The sequence below is a fragment of the Corylus avellana genome, chromosome ca5 (genome assembly GCF_901000735.1).
Source record: "Corylus avellana chromosome ca5, CavTom2PMs-1.0".
In the NCBI taxonomy this organism is placed as follows: domain Eukaryota; kingdom Viridiplantae; phylum Streptophyta; class Magnoliopsida; order Fagales; family Betulaceae; genus Corylus; species Corylus avellana.
The window spans coordinates 36,617,562-36,636,616 of NC_081545.1; the positions used below are offsets into that span (position 1 = coordinate 36,617,562).

Genomic DNA, 19,055 nt, shown 5'->3' on the forward strand with positions numbered 1-19,055 from the left:
AAACCACAAATGATCACAAGCTACTGCCGCAAAAATCTTAAATAAATGAGTATCCTCAAGAGGAATGCCAAGAAGCTGGTGAGGGATGGATGAGGATACAGGTAAACAATTCTTATTCCCTTTACGGTTTGGAAAAAAAAGGGCATTATCAAAGGAATGAAAAGACAACAATTCTCATTCCCTGCTTCCCTTTACGTTTGACATTTAGATCAAACTGCAATTTTATGTCAACAACACCCCTCCATTAGCATTTTATTTTATGTTGGATGAAAAAGTGGTCACATGTCGTTCATGTGACCCTTTTTATTTTAAACCATAAACTTTCTAAAATAATCTTACTTTGACCATTAAAAAACTAGATTTGCCCTTAAAAACAATTATCTCTAAAATAAAATTTTTTAAAAATATAACACAAAATGATAATTTAATGTATTCAAATGTCACGCTTGCTAATTCGTAGGGTTAAGTTAAAATTGGCATGGAGCTTAAATATATTTATTCTAAAGACAAAAACGCCTACACAAATCTCAAACGGTAATTTTACAATCAAACAAAATTATTGTGGCCTTAGAAAATATAAGATATTTTAAGAGGTAGTTCGCCTCATGAAGAGGTGACTGAATCGAATTTCCCTCTATACGTGTAAACATGTATTAAAAAAAAAAGAAAAAGAAAGAAAAGAATATAAGGTTTTCTCATTGAACACATTCCTAGAATACGAATGCCAAGGAAAATAGAAACCATTTCCGTCCAAGTGCAGACCGTCAGGTAAAGAAATGGAATAATCCCCAGAGCTTGAAGACAAAAACCCATATCCAGAAAGGAGAAAAAAAAAAAAAATCAATCATAACATTCAACGTTACCGAGTCTGAGAGTGATGCGCCTTAAAAACTCCAACATCAAAGAGCCAAAAATCTCCCCGGTCCATTCCACCCCATATTTGGTGGTACTAGTGCCACCCTAAACAAGAACCCATATCCAGAAAGGAGGAAAAAAAAAAAAAAAAAAATCAATCATAACATTCAACGTTACCGAGTCTGAGAGTGATGCGCCTTAAAAACTCCAACGTCAAAGAGCCAAAAATCTCCCCGGTCCTTTCCACCCAATATTTGGTGGTACTAGTGCAGCCGTTGTAATTCCTCTCACTGTTCCGACGGGCTGGAGCCGGGACTCTTCCTCTCTTCCTTATTAACGAAGTCTTTCGAAGGGTGGGTAGTTGCGTTTCCAGTCAAGAGGCACATCTTGATTCCTAGTTACACAGTCGCTACTCGGTCTATTATCCACCCACCCCCCCTTTTTTTGTTCTAAAATTTTGAATTAATTATTGAAGTTGTCATCGTTATTACTTTGGGTTCTCCTGAAAGTCTGACTTTTGGGTCGCATAATTGAACAATCCCGATCCATGGTCAAGCAGCCAGCCTGCCAGGGAAGCCAACAAGGTTAGCTTCAGAATAATATTATTCGTTATTTGATAGACGGATTCAATTCAAACTTCAAAACTAGTTTTAAACCCTTTCCGTCCTCCTGCTTGCTAATGCTGACCATGTGCGGTTGACAGTAGAAATGTTCGGTATAACTAACCCAATAATCGTTGAAGACAACAAAATTAGAAATATTCTATTAATTAAAAAAAAAAAAAAACAATATCTTGGATCTGTAGTTGTGTGAATATCTTAGTATAATTTTATTTCACTGGTTCCCAAAAATTTGTATAATTTATAAATTAAGTAAGAAATTGTTAGTCAAATACCAGGATGGTCCCTCACTCTCAGTTTCATAATAAGGTTTTGGTCGTGGGTGCAACTCCTCCTCCTCCTCCGGCACTCGGTATCTCCATAAATTGCTCGCTTAACCAAACTCTAATCTTATTCCGTTCTAAATCCAATACTTGTCTTCTTAATCCTCCTCTGCCGAGAAAGAGGGTATCTTCTTGCGTCAATTATTGGTCGTCCAGATTTGACGGCAGCAGCAGGACCAACAACAACAACAGCAACCGGAGCAGATCAGGTGGTGGTGGTCGAAGGGTGATAATGGCTTCATCTCCTCACAAGAATCTGAAGACATTCAATGACCTGCGCCATGTGGATTCAATGAGGACTCTCCCATCGGGCGCCGGAAACATTTCGCATTTGAACGCGGTTGTCTTGGGCGAATCCCTCGCTTCTGAAGAGAATGATCTTGTCTTTCCCAGTGAGGATTTCTCTCGCCAGGCACACGTTACTTCACCCGACAAGGTAGCCTCTCTCTCTCCCGCTCCCCGCAGTATCCATTTCCTTCTCCCCCACTACCCCCCCCCGCCCCCCCTTCTTTTTTCCTAATTTGAATCTTTGTTTTCTGTTAACATTCATGTTGAGAGCAGTTTCTTTTGCGTTTTGATGAATTATCATGTTTCTATTGATCTGTCAGTACCTGGAGATGTATAAAAGATCGATTGAGGACCCTTCTGGATTTTGGTCCGATATCGCATCATCGGAGTTCTATTGGAAAGAGAAATGGGGCCAACAAGTCTTCTTTGAAAATCTTGATGTCAAGAAAGGCAACGTCAAAATTGAGGTTTTATTTTACTTTTTTCGACTTCTTCTACCCTTCTTTTTTAACGCTTAAAAAGTTTAGGGTTTAGGGTTATTGGCTATGTGCTGGAGTCTTTGATCTGTATCCTCTTTCAGTGGTTCAAGGGCGGTGTCACCAACATTTGCTACAATTGCTTGGATAAAAATGTCGAAGCTGGAATTGGTGACAAAATTGCCATTTACTGGGAAGGAAACGAGCCTGGTTTTGATGGCACTTTAACCTACACCCAGCTTCTCCACAAAGTTTGCCAGGTCAATTATTAAATGCCTCACACACCCACCCACACACACATGCACAAAACAATTATTAAAATATTAAAGAGGATGCCAGTTCTTCAATCTGCAATTAGCTTAATGGCTAAATGAATGTTATAAATTTTTATCTAATTTACTTATCAAAAAAAATAAATTTTTATCTAATTTCTTTGGCAGCTTGCAAACTACTTAAAAGATATTGGGGTTAAGAAGGGTGATGCTATTGTGATTTATTTGCCAATGCTAACAGAACTTCCAATTGCAATGCTCGCATGTGCTCGCATTGGCGCGGTTCACTCGGTATTACACCCCCTCCCCCCCCGCCCCTTTTTTTTCTTCCAAATCCCGCATTTTTGTCTATTGTATGCAGAAAAATCCCTGATAGGTTTTCTATTCTACAGGTTGTATTTGCTGGATTTTCGGCAGAATCTTTTGCACAAAGGATTATGGACTGCAAGCCAAAGGTTGTGATTACTTGCAATGCTGTGAAAAGGGCTTCAAAGGTTATCCACCTCAAAGACATAGTTGATGCTGCCCTCGTCGAAGCAGCCCGAAATAAAATTTCTGTAGGTGGGAAAATAACTGCTTTGTCATTTAAACACAAAATTCTTTAGTCTTTAAAAACATGCATCTTTAAATTTAAAAGGGTCATGCACACTTTAGTCAAGATTCTCTATCTCATGATATATACAATATGGCATATTAAACATGCACCCACTTCAAAGGGGGAGCTGCTAGTCCTTCAGGATGGAAGTCTGGGTCACAACAGTCCACTTGCTCTTTTTCTTGTTTTTTATTTTTTTATTTCCCTTTGTTGTTGGTTATTGTAAGTAACTCTAATATTCTTTAATTTAGTAATGAGTTAAGTTTTCTTTCGATTTATAGAAGATGTGACCATGGAATTTTATGAATATGGAACACCTAAGATGCTTGGACAACATATGCCTAAGGTTCATTATGATCTGAGCTGAGGTAAAGTTGTTAGGGATAATGGTCTAAAATCCAATTTGTATGACATTTTTCTATCAATAAAAGTGTTTTATTTTATGAGATTGCATGAATATTGGGCATAGTGTATTCATTTGATGAATGTAGTCCATGAGTTACATTGTATGTGATTTAGGTATGTTAATGAGATTAATGCATGGAAGATCTAAATCACAATTTCCCTATAACTTTAGTTTGTAGTCTATGATGAAATTGGACATTTAATTTGATAAGATAATAACATACCAATCGTGATGATTTATCTTGATCATAGAAGTGGAGATTTATGATTGATAACTTATCAAAAAAAAAGAAGAAGTGGAGATTTATGATTGATATGTTGGTGTATTAGGAATACACTAAACTGAACCATTGTAAGTTATTATTCTATTAACTATTGTCATCTAAATAATTAAAGACTGCATATACCTTTAACTCTCAATCCTAAGAGGATTGTGAACTCAAATGTGAAATGTAGGTTACTTTGATGCATTTAGGAGTGAGATCTAATACCTCAGTGCATTGTGTGATCACAATGAACATTGTGGAAACTCTACTCCACAAGATGAAATCCATAATCTCTCTATTTATATATATAATCAGGTTTTTGTATCAGCAACATAGGTATGTGTTCTTTAACTTGTTCTTTAAGTTTATCGGAGATTTTTTGAAAATTGTGATTGATTCGAACTAGAAGTAGATCCATGATTAAATTCCCCTGTGCATAATATTGTATGAGATGCATATTAGTTTCTAACAGTATCCACTGTTGAGGATTGGATGTGTTGGCACCGACCAGTTTGGACCTTGGCTTTGGGTTCAGATTGTTGTAAAACCCACTTGACATACCAACATTTGCTTCCCTGTTTACAGTAATTTCTCCACAAGGATCTGTTCATCTGTTTTTCTCCATGAGGACTTATGTGTTTCCTTTTTCTGGCAGATGTGTGCTTAACCTATGAAAACCATTCAGCAATGATGAGAGAAAGTACTAATTGGCAAGAAGGAAGAGATATATGGTGGCAGGTTAGTTTTTGCACCTCTTCTCATAAAAAGATTCTGACGAAAGATATTGTGCTCCTACTTATAATTTGTATGTTCTATTCCGTATCCTTCTTGTATCAATGTGTTTTTAATATGCCTAGAAATTAGAGAGTGCTATATTTGATGTAGAATTCCAATTCCTAGTGTATATTAACTGCATGCCTGTGCTTCATATAAGAGGCTTAATGTCTAATTTTGCAATATGAATTGGATCTGGCATATACTTTATCAATTGTCAATGACTAGAAATTTAGGATAATCAGTTTTTTGGGTTATTGATGATTTGTGATTGTCTTTCAGGATGTTGTTGCTAAGTATTCAACTACTTGTGACGTGGAGTGGCTTGATGCTGAGGATCCACTTTTTCTGCTCTATACAAGTGGGAGCACTGGAAAGCCGAAGGTAGCTATATTACATGATTTTATTTAGAGACATCATTCTTTCTATATTGTTTGTTCTAATATAGGTTTATGAAGGGTGTTCTCCATACAACTGGGGGATATATGGTGTACACTGCAACAACATTCAAGTATGCATTTGACTACAAACCATCTGATGTCTACTGGTATTCTTGAGAATTTGCTCATCCTTTAAATCTTTAAGAACTCCCTCACTTGGAAGACGCTCTATAGTATTGATATTTGTTGTATCTTATCATACCTTCTTATCAATTTCAGGTGTACAGCTGACTGTGGTTGGATTACTGGGCATAGCTATGTCACTTACGGACCACTGCTAAATGGAGCATCTGTTGTTGTCTATGAAGGGGTAATGGATTGAGAACTAGTAGAGTAGTTTAACATTCAAGACTGGGAACAAATTTCACATTCAAATAATAAATTAAATTGGAAAAAAGTCAAATTTGTTGTGCTTGGCATCTAAACTAAAGTTGTGTGTTATTTGGTCTCTTTTTAAAAACCATTTATTTAGTTATTTTTAAAGTATCTCTCCTTGAGAACCATATATGTGGTTTTATGTAATTGATGAAAATACTTTGTCTAGTTACATTAGACTATTTTATGAAACTTAATTTTCACACATCTTGGATAACACGAGTGTTCGGTTTGAGACACCAGTAGGGTGTATTGGTATGTGGAACATGCCCAAGAACTTCATGAGCATTCAGACAGTCGAAGCCCAAATTTTGGATGGCTGTGCGTTTTAGCGCATTCATCATGTTATTTTGACTTGCACAAGACTCATTGATGAGAAAAACAAGCAGATTGTTTATATGATGTAAATGTTCTAATGATTGATCTTATATGTTTTTTTCTGGATATAGAGGCCATATTTCATGACTACAATGAGAGGTAATATATTGGATTTTCAGTTTTTTCATTTAACAGATAACTCTGTGTATTATCTCCAGGCTCCAAATTATCCTGATTCTGGACGCTGTTGGGACATTGTTGACAAATACAAGGTGACAATATTCTACACTGCACCCACATTGGTTCGGTCCCTAATGCGTGATGGTGATGAAGTAAGCTACGATCCTGACCTTACTTGCATATCTGTGGGTGAAATATATATGAAAAGTTGCTATTCAAGATATAATACAACTCAGTTATGCCTTTTCCCAATTATATGGAATTGCTTCAAAATTCTTTGTTTGGCATTTTGTTTAAACTAGTTTCATAGTTTCTGATATAAGAGAGAAGCAATATTAAAGACAAAATCTAGCCGGCTAGGGACCCCACGTGATAAATTTTGGGTGAAGTGAAGTCTCACTTTTTGCCTTTTTAAGTTGATATGCTGCTGGTTTTGCTTTTAGTAAGTTCTTTAATTTCATGAGTTGGGGTAATAACTTTATTATGAGTGGAGGTCATTGTTACTATTTTAAATATACATCTTTAGTAACTCATAGCTTGTTTAGTAGTGAAGCTTATTTACATATGCATTCTTTTCACATAAAGAGTCCTAAATTTGTTGGAAGCAGGTTCCACCAGCCTATGTAAGTCTAGGTAGCCTCTTAAGCCGTATTTTTGATTTAGATGTGATGATTAAAACAATTTAATTATACTCTCTCCATTTGAATTTAAATTTTTGCTTTCTTTTTGAGCTGTATCAAAATATATCCCCACTGTCTAAAAGTGGAAATTCTTCTTTAATTTTCTATAATACCCTTAACTTTTTTTCTTGAAAAGCAAATTAGATTCTTATTAAGTTGTGCTACCTCTAATGTAAGCTAAAAGACATTACTTATAAAAAAATAAGTCAAAAGACTTTTTAAGAGATCATCATATCTTTAGTTTATTATTACTAGTTGTGCCATATCAAATCCAAACATTGAAATTGGGACAGGAGTAAGCATCTTAAATCTAAATAATAAAACAAAAGTTGAAATACCGCCAACCTTGCTCACTGTTCAGGAGGTGTGCTGGTGTATTCCTGTTTTTATGCGCTACATGAGAGAGAGAGAGAGAGAGAGAGAGAGAGAGGGGAGGAGGGGGAGGGGGAGAGAGACAGAGACAGAGAGAGGGGGGCAAAATTATGACAAAAAGAGGAGGAAGAAGCTAGGGGAAGGGGGAAGAGAAGGGGAGAGAAAGAGAGAAGCCAGGGGAAGAGGAAGGGGAGAAGAGAGAGAGAGGAGAAAAAGGGGGAAGAAAGGTGGTGTAGGGTTGCGACTGGCACAGAGTGTATTGGATCACACGAGTGATGATATAAAACAATCATATAGGCTCTGAATACTAAAATTGATGCAGGACAAACGATAATGACAAAAATATACAGCAAAATTAAGACACAGAGGAGCAAGAAGCGAAGGGAGGGGGGAAGAGAGAAAGAGAGAAGCCAGAGGAAGTTGAAGGGGGAGAAGAGAGAGAGGGGAAAAGGGGAAGAAAGAGAGACTAATAAATTTTTCAATTTTAGTCTACCTTCATTGGAGTGCAAATCATACTGAAATAGACTCATATGTCAACACCTATTTATTGATTTAGCTAACATATTCTAGGACAACCCCATTTATTGAATTGCCCAAAATAATCTAAGACAATGTCTATTTATTGAATTACAAAAACACTCTTGACTCTTGAAAATTAAATAAAATATCAAATTAAATACTAACAGCCCCATTAATTAATAGGACCTAAATAAAATTAGGTGGACCAATATTTCATGCTTCGCCCATAGCATCAAGAGAGATGCAATACCCAAAATCTCTTGTGTTCTTAAGTTTCATAATGCGTTTATTGATGTGAACAATTGTCATTTATGCAGTATGTTACCCGCTACTCAAGGAAATCCTTACGGGTCCTTGGAAGTGTAGGCGAGCCTATTAATCCAAGTGCATGGAGGTTATCTGCTCTGTCTTACTGTTATGATCCAAAATACTTTTCCCTTTCTTTTCGTAAAAATAATAATAAGACATTCCACTTTTTCTCAGGTGGTTTTTCAACATGGTTGGAGATTCAAGGTGCCCTATATCTGACACTTGGTGGCAAACTGAAACTGGTGGCTTCATGGTAGTTTAGTTCTTTCTTATATCTTATGGCGATGGCAGCCATTGGGCATTGTTTCAAGTAGAAATATCTGTTTATTTGTGGCCATTCATTTCTGTTGAGATCTATTGTAATAGGTCACAATTTTTACTTGGCAGATTACTCCATTACCGGGTGCTTGGCCGCAGAAGCCTGGTTCTGCCACTTTTCCTTTCTTTGGGGTTCAGGTCTTTCATGCATAGCTAATATATGGATGCTATCATGCATATTAGTTTAATCTTTTTTTTTTTTCCTAAACCCTAATTTTTTACTTATCCAGCATTGTCTTATTTGGGTTAAATTGCAGCCTGTCATAGTGGATGAGAAGGGTGTTGAGATTGAAGGTGAGTGTAACGGGTATCTATGTGTGAAAAGCTCGTGGCCAGGGGCATTCCGAACACTTTATGGCGATCATGAAAGATATGAAACCACATACTTCAAACCATTTCCTGGCTACTATTTCAGTGGTGATGGCTGCAGCAGGTAAGTAATGATTGTTAATTGTTATTTTATCAGTCTGTACGATAATATTTTTTAAGGATCTTGATATGTATTTTTGTACTTGAATCAATCTGTAAACGATATGGTGTCTCCAAAAATAATTTCTGTACACCAATATGCAAGACATGCAAATGACTGGGATGATTGTATTAAGCTATCTACATCTATGTTTCAGGGACAAGGATGGATACTACTGGCTTACTGGAAGAGTTGACGATGTTATCAATGTTAGGTATCTTTTGGATTTCATAATTTTTCTTCTTGTGATCCTCGGACAGGCAAGCAAAGTGGATACATACATGTACATACGAAGTATATGCAGGATCAAAAACTTACTGATTTTTACACATTTCAGTAAAAATTTGCATCTCTCTCAAAATGTCAGCATTCTGTTAGGAAGAAAACCACGAAAGTTTTTTCACATTGCATTTATCAGATAGTTTAAAAATATGTGCAGTGGCCATCGAATTGGCACAGCAGAAGTGGAATCTGCTCTAGTCTCACATCCCCAATGTGCAGAAGCTGCTGTGGTTGGTGTTGAGCATGAGGTAAACCCATGAGCTTTGGTGTGCGTGTGTTGTGACTGGTTCGTGAGAGAGAGAGAGAGAGAGAGAGAGTTGCAGCTTGATAGGTGCAGTGGCCATCGAATTGGCACAGCAGTAGTCGAATCTGCTCTAGTCTCACATCCCCAATGTGCAGAAGCTGCTGTGGTTGGTGTTGAGTATGAGGTAAACCCATGAGCTTTGGTGTGCGCGTGTTGTGGTTGGTTCGTGAGAGAGAGAGAGTGGCAGCTTGATAGGTGCATTTAACAACTAAAATGTAGGTTACAGGTGCTTGCTTGTACCAAGTATGTCTAAAGCAACTACTGTATTTGGTGCTGTAGGTTAAAGGCCAGGGTATTTATGCATTTGTTACTCTTGTGGATGGTGTTCCGTACAGCGAAGAACTCCGGAAAAGCCTCATCCTCATAGTCCGGAATCAGGTTTATATTTAGTCCACTGCACTTTGTTTCATATGAAAACTAAAATTTCAAATACACTCTTTACCTAATAGTGCAATCAGTATCCAATATAGTGTTACAGAATCTTTTTGGGAGATTCCTTTTGTTGTACCTGGATGAATTCTCACATTACCTAGTTCTAATGAAAGAAATGAAGTGTTCGTTTACAAAACGTAGTGCCTTTGCTCCTGATTATTTAATGTGATTGATATCATCTATCTTCACCAAAAACACATTGAAGCTCTTACCCGGTCAGTTTATCCTCAATTGATTTTGGTTTTTGTGCTTCCGATAATATCATCTCACATCATTGGCTACTGGCCAAGAGCATGTCACTGATAATGGGGTTTAATTGCTGGGTTCAGCCCCCTGCTGAAATTAGTTACTTCTTGCTGGTTTTTGAGCGCAAGGATTAGTAGGTAATAATGTCATAAAGCACGATCAACTGTCCGTCGTATAACCACTTAAGGACTCCCTTGTATCAGACTACTTATATGTAAATTAGCTGACTTGAGGCTGAGATTTAAGATTAAGCCAACCCTTTTCCCTCTCACTTGTATCCAAGTTAATGATTAATTCATTTTCATGTACAGAGATTGACACATACAAATATATAAATTCATGAATCGTGTATCCTAAAGTTTCATACTTGTTCAACCTTTCAGATTGGAGCCTTTGCTGCACCTGACAAAATCCACTGGGCGCCTGGCCTTCCAAAAACGAGGAGTGGAAAGATAATGAGGAGGATTCTGAGAAAAATTGCATCCAGGCAGTTAGATGAGCTTGGAGACACTAGCACCCTTGCAGATCCGAATGTGGTGGATCAGCTAATTGCACTTGCTGATTGCTGAGCCTCCACACTAGTAATATGGAAGGCACCTCCATCGGGTTATTCAGATTTGTAATATCCGGAATTGTTACAGGCGTGCAGTAAAAGTGGTTAATTTGAGCAATAGAATAAAGAGCCCGTTAATGTTTTGTTATTTGCCCAACATCCCTCCCCTCCAGCGCTTCTACATTGGCTTCCTTGCAAACATATAGGACACTAATTTATAGGTGCTATTTGCCAGGTTGAATGCTTGTGTGTTCTTTGATTTTAATGACATTAATTTGCCTTTATATCCAACGACCTGCTTCTGCAGTGATAACTATCTATTACCAACATTCCTTTGTACCAAAAAGAAAAGGTTAGGAAACAACGGACACTGGGACACTAATTTCTGAACTATCTCGGGTCTTTGTTGCAGTTGATATTTTTAGGTTAAAAGCCAACGGGAAATGAAGAAGCAAATAATTTGCCCAGCTTGCGGACTGTTTTACACATTGTACACATCCACAAACAAGGTTGCATCGTTGACCCTCCTGTCTAAACGCCTAGCATCGGACACCTTCGTACTGGTAATTATACTCGATTTATTTTTGTAGCCTTCTTTGAAAGGAGCTCTCAGGGATAGAAAAGTAGTGGAAAAAAAAAAAAAAAAGGGATAGAAAAGTAGTGCTGTGTTCCATGTATAATATAAATGTGTTGAAATTTGAAGATAATTTTTATGATAATTATCTAACTTGTTCATAAGTTCTTGGGGACAAATATACGTTGGCCCCTTTAAATTATCGCCTTTTTATGAAAAAAAAAAAAAAAAAAATCCCTATCTCAAACGTTAAAAATTGATTAAAAAAAAAGTTGCATGTGACCACTTTGACGAAACTCTTTCCAAAATTCCCGCACTTTCAAACCTTGAAATACCAAAATTGCGTTTATAATTATGTAAAAGAAAGGAAAAGAAACTCAGAAAAACAAAAAACAAAGACAAAGCACACCAAACAACCCATCCCTCTATACATCTCCTATACATGTATATAGACCATAAAATCTATACATCAAATTCCATACAAGAATACTGTCTTAGTGCAAACAGTAAATTCTCATTAGTTCTACGAAATCTTCCTTTAGAGCAGTGTGCTTTTAAATTCTCATTGGAGACGCATATGAGATTCTCAATTAATTAGCTTTGACTTCTAGTTCTAGCACCGACTAGAGCAATGTGCCTCTCGTCTAATCAAATCTAAAAAAAAAAAAAATGTTGAAGAAAATTAGAAGAAGGGCTGGCTGACAGCAGAGAGGTCTCTGCAGCTGGCTGACAAGCGGGCTGCAGCACTCTGTGATAGGATTGAGGAGCTGACAAGACAATTAGAAGAAGCAGAGAGCAGGGAACGTGGTAGCCGTAAAATAAGGCACATATGTTGGCCATGGCGAGGTCTCAAAGTAAACTCTGCTAATACTGCAACTAGTAAGGTTGGGAATGTGAGAAAGATGCTACCAGAAATGCAAGCCTTGCTTCATTATGTACCTTAATATTCTCTTGGTCCCAATTGATTTATTTTAGTTTTTTTTTTCTTCTCTTGCGTTTTCTTTCCACTTCCCACTTCAAATATATTTTTTCTCTCTGCTTTTCCTCTTCCCAACCAAATCCTGTGAGGAAATCAAAAGCCTGTCAACGGGTATAATGTGCAGTATCAGATTAACGATATCTTCTCATAATCTTGTACTGTACAATAGCCTGCAGGACAACTGTTTTTTGAGTGTGGAAATGCTTTTCTGCCCTATTTAGCAGTTGTAGGCACTTTGGAAATGTTTCGCTTACCCAAAAGAGGATTGAAAGGGAGTGGGGAAGAAGACTAGATAACTGAAGAAGTTTTGAGTATGCAGTTTCATTAAAAATTTGGCAAACAAGAATCACAATGGTAAGGCAGACAAGAATCACAAAGGTAACGTGACTTGAAAGTTTGGTGTAAACCTCTGGCATATTGCTATAAAAACCAGAACTAAACATGAATGTCTATCATGCTTCCTTGACTGACATGAATCAGACCACTTCCTAATGACTTAAATGAGGCATTGTTTTATTTACATACCAGATGTTTTAGAAGTCAAGGAACTAACTTAAGGTTATTGAGTGGGAGCTGAAGAAATGCATTAGCCAATATTTTCCAAATATGAACTTGGGTTGTCGTGGATAGGTTGAACACTGACTAGTGGCTCTCTCCTGGGTCCGCGCTCAGTCGCTATTCGGCCACTGAACCACGTTGTTCCAACAGGCAATAGGGGTTGGTTCGGTTTGGGCTGAGATTTGAATTTGAACATTGACAATAAGGCCATTGTTTTTCTGGCCCAAGTATTCTGGTTTCGTTTCGGCTTGGCCTGTTTGGACCCATTTCATTTCTAGCCCAAAACGTTTTGTTGAGGGCCAACCGATTTTTGGCAACAAAGAGAAAGAAACGAAAGGAGGTAGAGGATTTCCTTATAACATCTTCCATTCCATAAATATAATGAAAAATTAATTTAATTTTTTTTTTTTTAAAAAAAATAAAAGTAAAATGAAACAGTTTTTCTATTGCTTCCTTAAGCATTGAGAATGCTACGTACTTCCCAATGCATGGGAATCAAATATTTCTTTCTCTTTTTTTGGGCTTTCATTAGAGGTTGTATTGAAATTTTGTAAAAAATGTGAAGATAGTAAGAAACTTGTATTTTATAAAGAAATAATATTTTAATAGTATATGTAAATATAAGACTATTGTACAGTGCATTTGGATATAAAAGCAAAAGTAATTTTATTCTTTAAATTTAAGAAAAATTAGAGAAAACATGTGCTCTTAGAATCTTAGTTGCTATCATTTTCAAATGAAAATATCCTTAATTTAGATGATTCATAGGTTTAGAGTGGGTCCCAACTGAGCTAGATTTGTGCTTTTGACCTGATGAAACCCTAATCCAACATACAAAACTAGAAGTAAACATAACCACATTTCATTGGCAAGAATTCATCAGACCACTTCATCATGACTTGTAATAGGCGCTTATGCGTATCAACGCATAACAGGTTATTTTTCTTGGGGAAAAATGTGTTTAAAAAAAAAAAAAAATAGCGCATGCTATTTCATGATTGTAAATTGTAATCCGAGTACAAAAATTCTTTTAGAAAGTAATTATGTCATTAAAAAAAAATGGCGACCGAAGCATGTAAGATCTTCTCATCTTGAAATAAAAGAAACAGTGTCATTTGTAAAATTCCTTATCGAACACTTAACATAAAAAGAAAAAAGAAAAAAAAAATGTAAATGATCAAATATCACAAAACAAGAAGATCGAGCAAAGCAATTTTAAAGGCATCTTCATGTAGCCACTAACCAGATTACAAAATATTTACCAATCGAAAATCAAAATATGTAATATCTTCAGCATTTATGATATATCTGCTCATTAAAAAGCTCTACAGCCTCTTTTTTCATTATTCCCTTTACCTGTATAGAAAATTAAAGACTTACAGTTAAGTAAGTTATGCAGCCTCCTTTTTTCAATATGTTATTATCTCAAGTTATGAGCTTCATTATATAACTTGAACAAATAGATTTTTACAATCAATAAGTTTTTTTTTTTTTTGGTGATGCAATTAGTAGTTGACGATGTCACTCAATGGACAAAAATAAAAAATAAACTTCCAGAAAAAAAATTAAAGAATTTATCCCAAATAAAAAGAAAGGAGAAGAAAACTACATGCTTTGCTGAAAGTCCAACCTCTTTCAGATCATCGAGCTGTGAAAAAAAAATTGTTTTAGTTAAAAAAAAAAAGAAACAAAAGTCTCATGAGTGTTTGAAATCAACTAAGGAATTAATTAATTTTTCTTTTAAAAATCTTTCAACTAACACTCTTAAATGGTTCCAGTGATTCTTCACAAAGTTGAAGAATATAGGTAGCCCTCTTCTCTCCAATTCCCTATATTTGGGGGTGTGTATGAATTTGAGCGGGTTGCAGAAGATATGTATTAAAGATTCTTAGAAACCCTCAATAAACTATACAAAACACCTCCAGAGCTTGAAATTTATATGGTGTTAGATGCGTACGAAATAAAATGGGTGCTACTAAAAATGTTGAAACTTTAGCAATATCAAATTATAGCAGCATGAGAGATCAACAGTTTGATGACTTGATATCAAAGTTTCCCCTTCTCAAATGCTTGCATTTGGAAAATTGAGATCTTGAGATTTAGATCTTGTATCTCAAGTAGTTCCATGACATGATATCAAAGTTTCCCCTTATCAAGTGCTTGCATTTGAAAAATTGTTGTTCTTGAGATCATGCGACTCAAGATCTCAAGTAGTTCTATGACTTGATATCAAAGTTTCCCCTTATCAAGTGCTTGCATTTGGAAAATTGTTGATATTGAGATCTTGCATCTCAAGATCTCAAGTAATTGGCTATAGAGATCTAGCTTCATTAAGTAAAAGATGTAGTATTCTTAAAAAACACTCTTTAATCATTATCTTTACATGCTTTCACTATCTTTACTTAGGTAGTCTTGATACTTCACTTCATTTACTTATGAAAGAGGATGGGAAGAAAATGACTGAGGTGAAGATTTTGTTAATAATGGCTTCTTTTTGGTGAAATATATACCATTCATTAACTATCTTTAGGGAAGGCTTGTTTAATTAAGTAAATCGATATAATAGGAGAATAGTTTGGGAAAAATTTCATTTTTAGTTGCTTGCTTGATTTTATAATCTTTAAATATCAAAAAATAAATTAATTAAGCACACAGAACTGTGCCATGGAAATTTTGGGAGCAAACTAAACCCATATAAATATATATATATATAAACAATATTAGATGAGAAATTTGCTTTGCAAGAAGTGTACTAGATTAATTTCCAACTTGAATTTTTTTTTTTTCAATGTATCTATATCTCATCATTTTCTAAATCCCTTAAGGTACATTCGGGAGAGTTTCTTCTACTTCCCCTAATTAAATATTTGTCAGATGCATCACACGTCCTAGAATATGAATTAAGATAAGTTACATGCTTCCACAATCTTAATAGTCCATTGAATAATTAAACTGATCCACAGAGATATTCCAGTCTTTAGACACTCATCCTAATTCTAAATATAGATATAGATAGAAAAGGTTCGGAACAAGATATGGAAGCAGTTCCAATCCCAGCTGCTAAGGTGGCACAGTTACAAGCTCACAACAACAAAAGAAGTAGTGGAAGATCCTACAGTTGTCTATTTGGCCATTTGTGTGGCACAAAGCCCAATTGGGAGTATGGTGTAAAACTAATCGGTAGGGTCGTTTTCTATTGGGTGCTAGAACGAGTAAGAAGACTAAAGCTATAGCGCACTTCAACCAGAAAAGAAGGGCAATAAGGCGTTAATTCTAAGATATAAAAGCCATAACATATTATATCAGCGAAGTTCTTCACAACCAAATCAAAAACAAAACCAGTGGCTTCTTCAAAGCTTGACTAAGAAGCCTAAAACTTGATTTTGAGATAAATTTTGCACAAAATCATAATGAAAAGTGAACAAAATCTTTGTTACTTGATTCTCAGGCCAAAGTAAAAGAATCGAGTACCTTCTCAGGTTTGGTCTGATGACTTGCTTCATCAAATAATTTCCTTAATAAAAAATAAACAAATGTTTTAATTTTATATTTGTTATGTAAATGAGGAATGAATTTATTTTAACTTAATGTAGATAAGACTTTCCCATACATACCTTCCTTTGATTGTGAAAGCCATACCACTAGCTTTATTTTCAAAAAAAATGCAATTGTAAAGCAGGATGGTTCTTCATGGTGGTGGAAACACTTCCAGGTAGTCGGCTCTTTTGTGAAGAAGGCACCAATGGTCTTGTTGAATTTTTGACTTTCTTTGTGAAGTCCGTAACTCGACTGATGCCTTGACAAGACCGAGATGCTAAACTTAGCATATACACAGAATCTTGGCAAAAAGATGGATTCTACCAAATGAAAAATGAAGTAATTAAAAAACTAATTTAGAAACCTATAAACTAAATAGCCTAATTAAGTGAAAACTGAAAGCATTACCAAGCAAGTGATCATCAGAATTCTATTCATCCCACTCAACGAATCTTTTAACATGCGAGTAAGTTTGCTTCCCGGTAAGGCAAATGGTTTTCGTTCACATTCAATGAATAGACGACATTATATACGGCATATATGGACTTATTAAGTTTGGTACTCTCAACAAGATTAAGGCTATCAACACTCTTTCTTTTGGCATCCTTGTAGCTTGAAAAAGGCAATAAAGCATTAACCAGCAGTAAAAAATAAGACAAATAATATTGTCAACCTAAGTTTTAAAAGTTAGGAAAACCTGCTAAGTCGACAAAATTCATCTTGCCTACAAGATGAGTGTCCCCATTCTCACTGGGAGATAATACATGTACTATTAAACCCTTGTGGCTCTTGTGAGGAAGTTCATTTGCCATCTTTTGAACTGATTTACGTGAATCACACCAACTGAGATATAGTTTGTGAAATTCTATAATAGATTTGATCGGAACCTGGAAGAAGTAAAAAAGAAACATCACAAAGGGGAAACCAAAGAAATTTGTCCTTACATTATTGTCTAAGTCGATTGATGAAAGCAACATACAACTTGCCTGAGTAAGTCCTTTATATTGATTTTGCTTTTATCCTCTAATACCAAAACTTCTGGCTGTTTTGGATCCAAAAGATCATGAACATGCTCCTGATAAACCTCATAGAAAGATATGGCAATTGATTTTCCGTTTTTCTCAGCCATGGAAAGAATTTCAGCCGTGGCTAGTGTTGCCAAACCTGGTTTCTCATCAGATCCCTTCAAAATTGAATAGTTCATAATAAGTCAACCGTATATACTACAAAAATGATATATTAATAAGTACCTAGAAACAAAAAAAATACTAGGAAAGGAAAATCCCACCTGAATTACATAAGTCTTTCCACTACCTCTTGCTCCACATGTAATAATAGTTGGGTTACAACCTTCAAAAACCCTCAAAATCAAAGGCTTTATCTCTCTCTCTCTCTCGAATATCAAATCATTGTCTTCGTTTCGCTCATAACAGTAATCAATGTCATAATACTCTTTACGACTGCAAGAGAAGAAAAGAGAGAAATCTTACCTAACATAAACCTATGGTTGTCAAAAAAGAAAAGGAAAAATACAAGAAATTTAAATTTCATATTTGAAAGTATTATTGTTTGAAGAAAATAGAAGCTCAATTCAACTAAGCCTAGGACTTATGAGTCATTTTATTAGCCACTCAATGATGAAAGATCAAAGGAATGAAAATCTTGATCATTTCTAAATATCAAGGGCTAAATCACAATAATTCAGAAAACACACCTAATCCTCCCTTTGTTGCAAGAAACAAGGAAATCAAAAGATCAAATTTTTTGATTTATGTACTTTAGAAAATGTTTTGACCTGCACAGAAGTGTACCATTACAACCAAGCTAACCCAAATAATTATGTTGGTCCTGATTATCCAAGTAGTCTAGGATTTTCAAAATGATTTCTTTTATTTTTTAACATTTCTCACAAACCATATGAAGCCTAAATGATTCACTAGGATTAGTTAAATTTTAGATGTCATTTAAGGTTTAGGGTTTAGTTCCTACGTTCTACCCCTGAACACCTACCCCCTATCCCTTACCCCCTAGACCTTAACTCCTACCCCATAGCTCCTATCCCTTATCCCCTAGCCCTTAACTCCTACCCCATAGCCCCTATGGCTATCCCTTACCCCCTACCCCTTGCCTCCGTACCCCTACCCCCTACCCCTTAACTCCTACCTCCTATCCCCTATAGCCCTTGGCCCAGCAACTCCTAGCCCCTACCCCACCCTTGGCTTTTAACCTTTACCTTTTACCCTATAGCATAACAAATCGACCAAATAGAAATCGGAAACACATAAGAAATCAAGGACATTGCCCATGAAATCACGTCAGAAGCTGTACAGCTGGCCGGCAGTGGGCGCGGCACAACTAGCACCACCGAAAGAAATCCGGCCACCACCTCTACGAAAGCCAGCTATACCCAACGCCACCATCGGCTACAAAGCTTTTCTCTCCTTTTTTTCCTTTTGATTTCCTATGGTAAATGCTAATATGATGTTGCTGGATTTTGCTATGTTTGATTTCAATAAACGTTAATCAGAATTTGGGTCTTGTTTATAATTATAAGGAAACTTCATCTTGGATTTACTTATTTTGTTCTTTGGGAACCTCTGTTGTTATCTTACGAAATTATTTAAATTTACAGCTTATGAGGCATTTCTACACTTCCGATAGTCACTCAGGGCGTTTAGGTGTTAGATTTTTTTATTTTTTTTTTCTACCAAAACCAAACGGATGCAAACATCATTC

At 35.9% G+C, this 19,055-nt stretch overlaps 1 protein-coding gene and 1 pseudogene across 1 annotated transcript; one reads left to right on the top strand and one right to left on the bottom strand.

Annotated features, from left to right (window-relative positions):
* Window positions 1–863: 863 nt before the first annotated feature.
* Window positions 864–10,962, top strand: LOC132180507 (acetyl-coenzyme A synthetase, chloroplastic/glyoxysomal). The gene is made up of 18 exons (XM_059593367.1): window positions 864–2,234; window positions 2,407–2,553; window positions 2,667–2,822; window positions 3,003–3,125; window positions 3,227–3,395; window positions 4,756–4,838; window positions 5,157–5,258; window positions 5,333–5,421; window positions 5,534–5,624; window positions 6,226–6,339; window positions 8,076–8,152; window positions 8,242–8,320; window positions 8,455–8,523; window positions 8,643–8,818; window positions 9,012–9,068; window positions 9,294–9,384; window positions 9,720–9,818; window positions 10,502–10,962. The coding sequence occupies exons 1-18, from the start codon at window positions 1,755–1,757 to the stop codon at window positions 10,685–10,687; spliced, it is 2,388 nt and encodes a 795-aa protein (XP_059449350.1). The 5' UTR covers window positions 864–1,754; the 3' UTR covers window positions 10,688–10,962.
* A 2,982-nt stretch (window positions 10,963–13,944) lies between these two features.
* LOC132182261 (kinesin-like protein KIN-10C) lies at window positions 13,945–18,739 on the bottom strand (annotated as a pseudogene).
* Window positions 18,740–19,055: the final 316 nt, after the last annotated feature.

Coding starts and splice junctions, on each gene's coding strand:
- LOC132180507 (XM_059593367.1), top strand. CDS start 1,755: ATGGTCCCTCACTCTCAGTTTCATAATAAGGTTTTGGTCGTGGGTGCA. Junction 2,823..3,002: donor TTCTCCACAAAGTTTGCCAG/GTCAATTATTAA, acceptor TTTCTTTGGCAG/CTTGCAAACTACTTAAAAGA. Junction 8,321..8,454: donor CTGAAACTGGTGGCTTCATG/GTAGTTTAGTTC, acceptor TTTACTTGGCAG/ATTACTCCATTACCGGGTGC.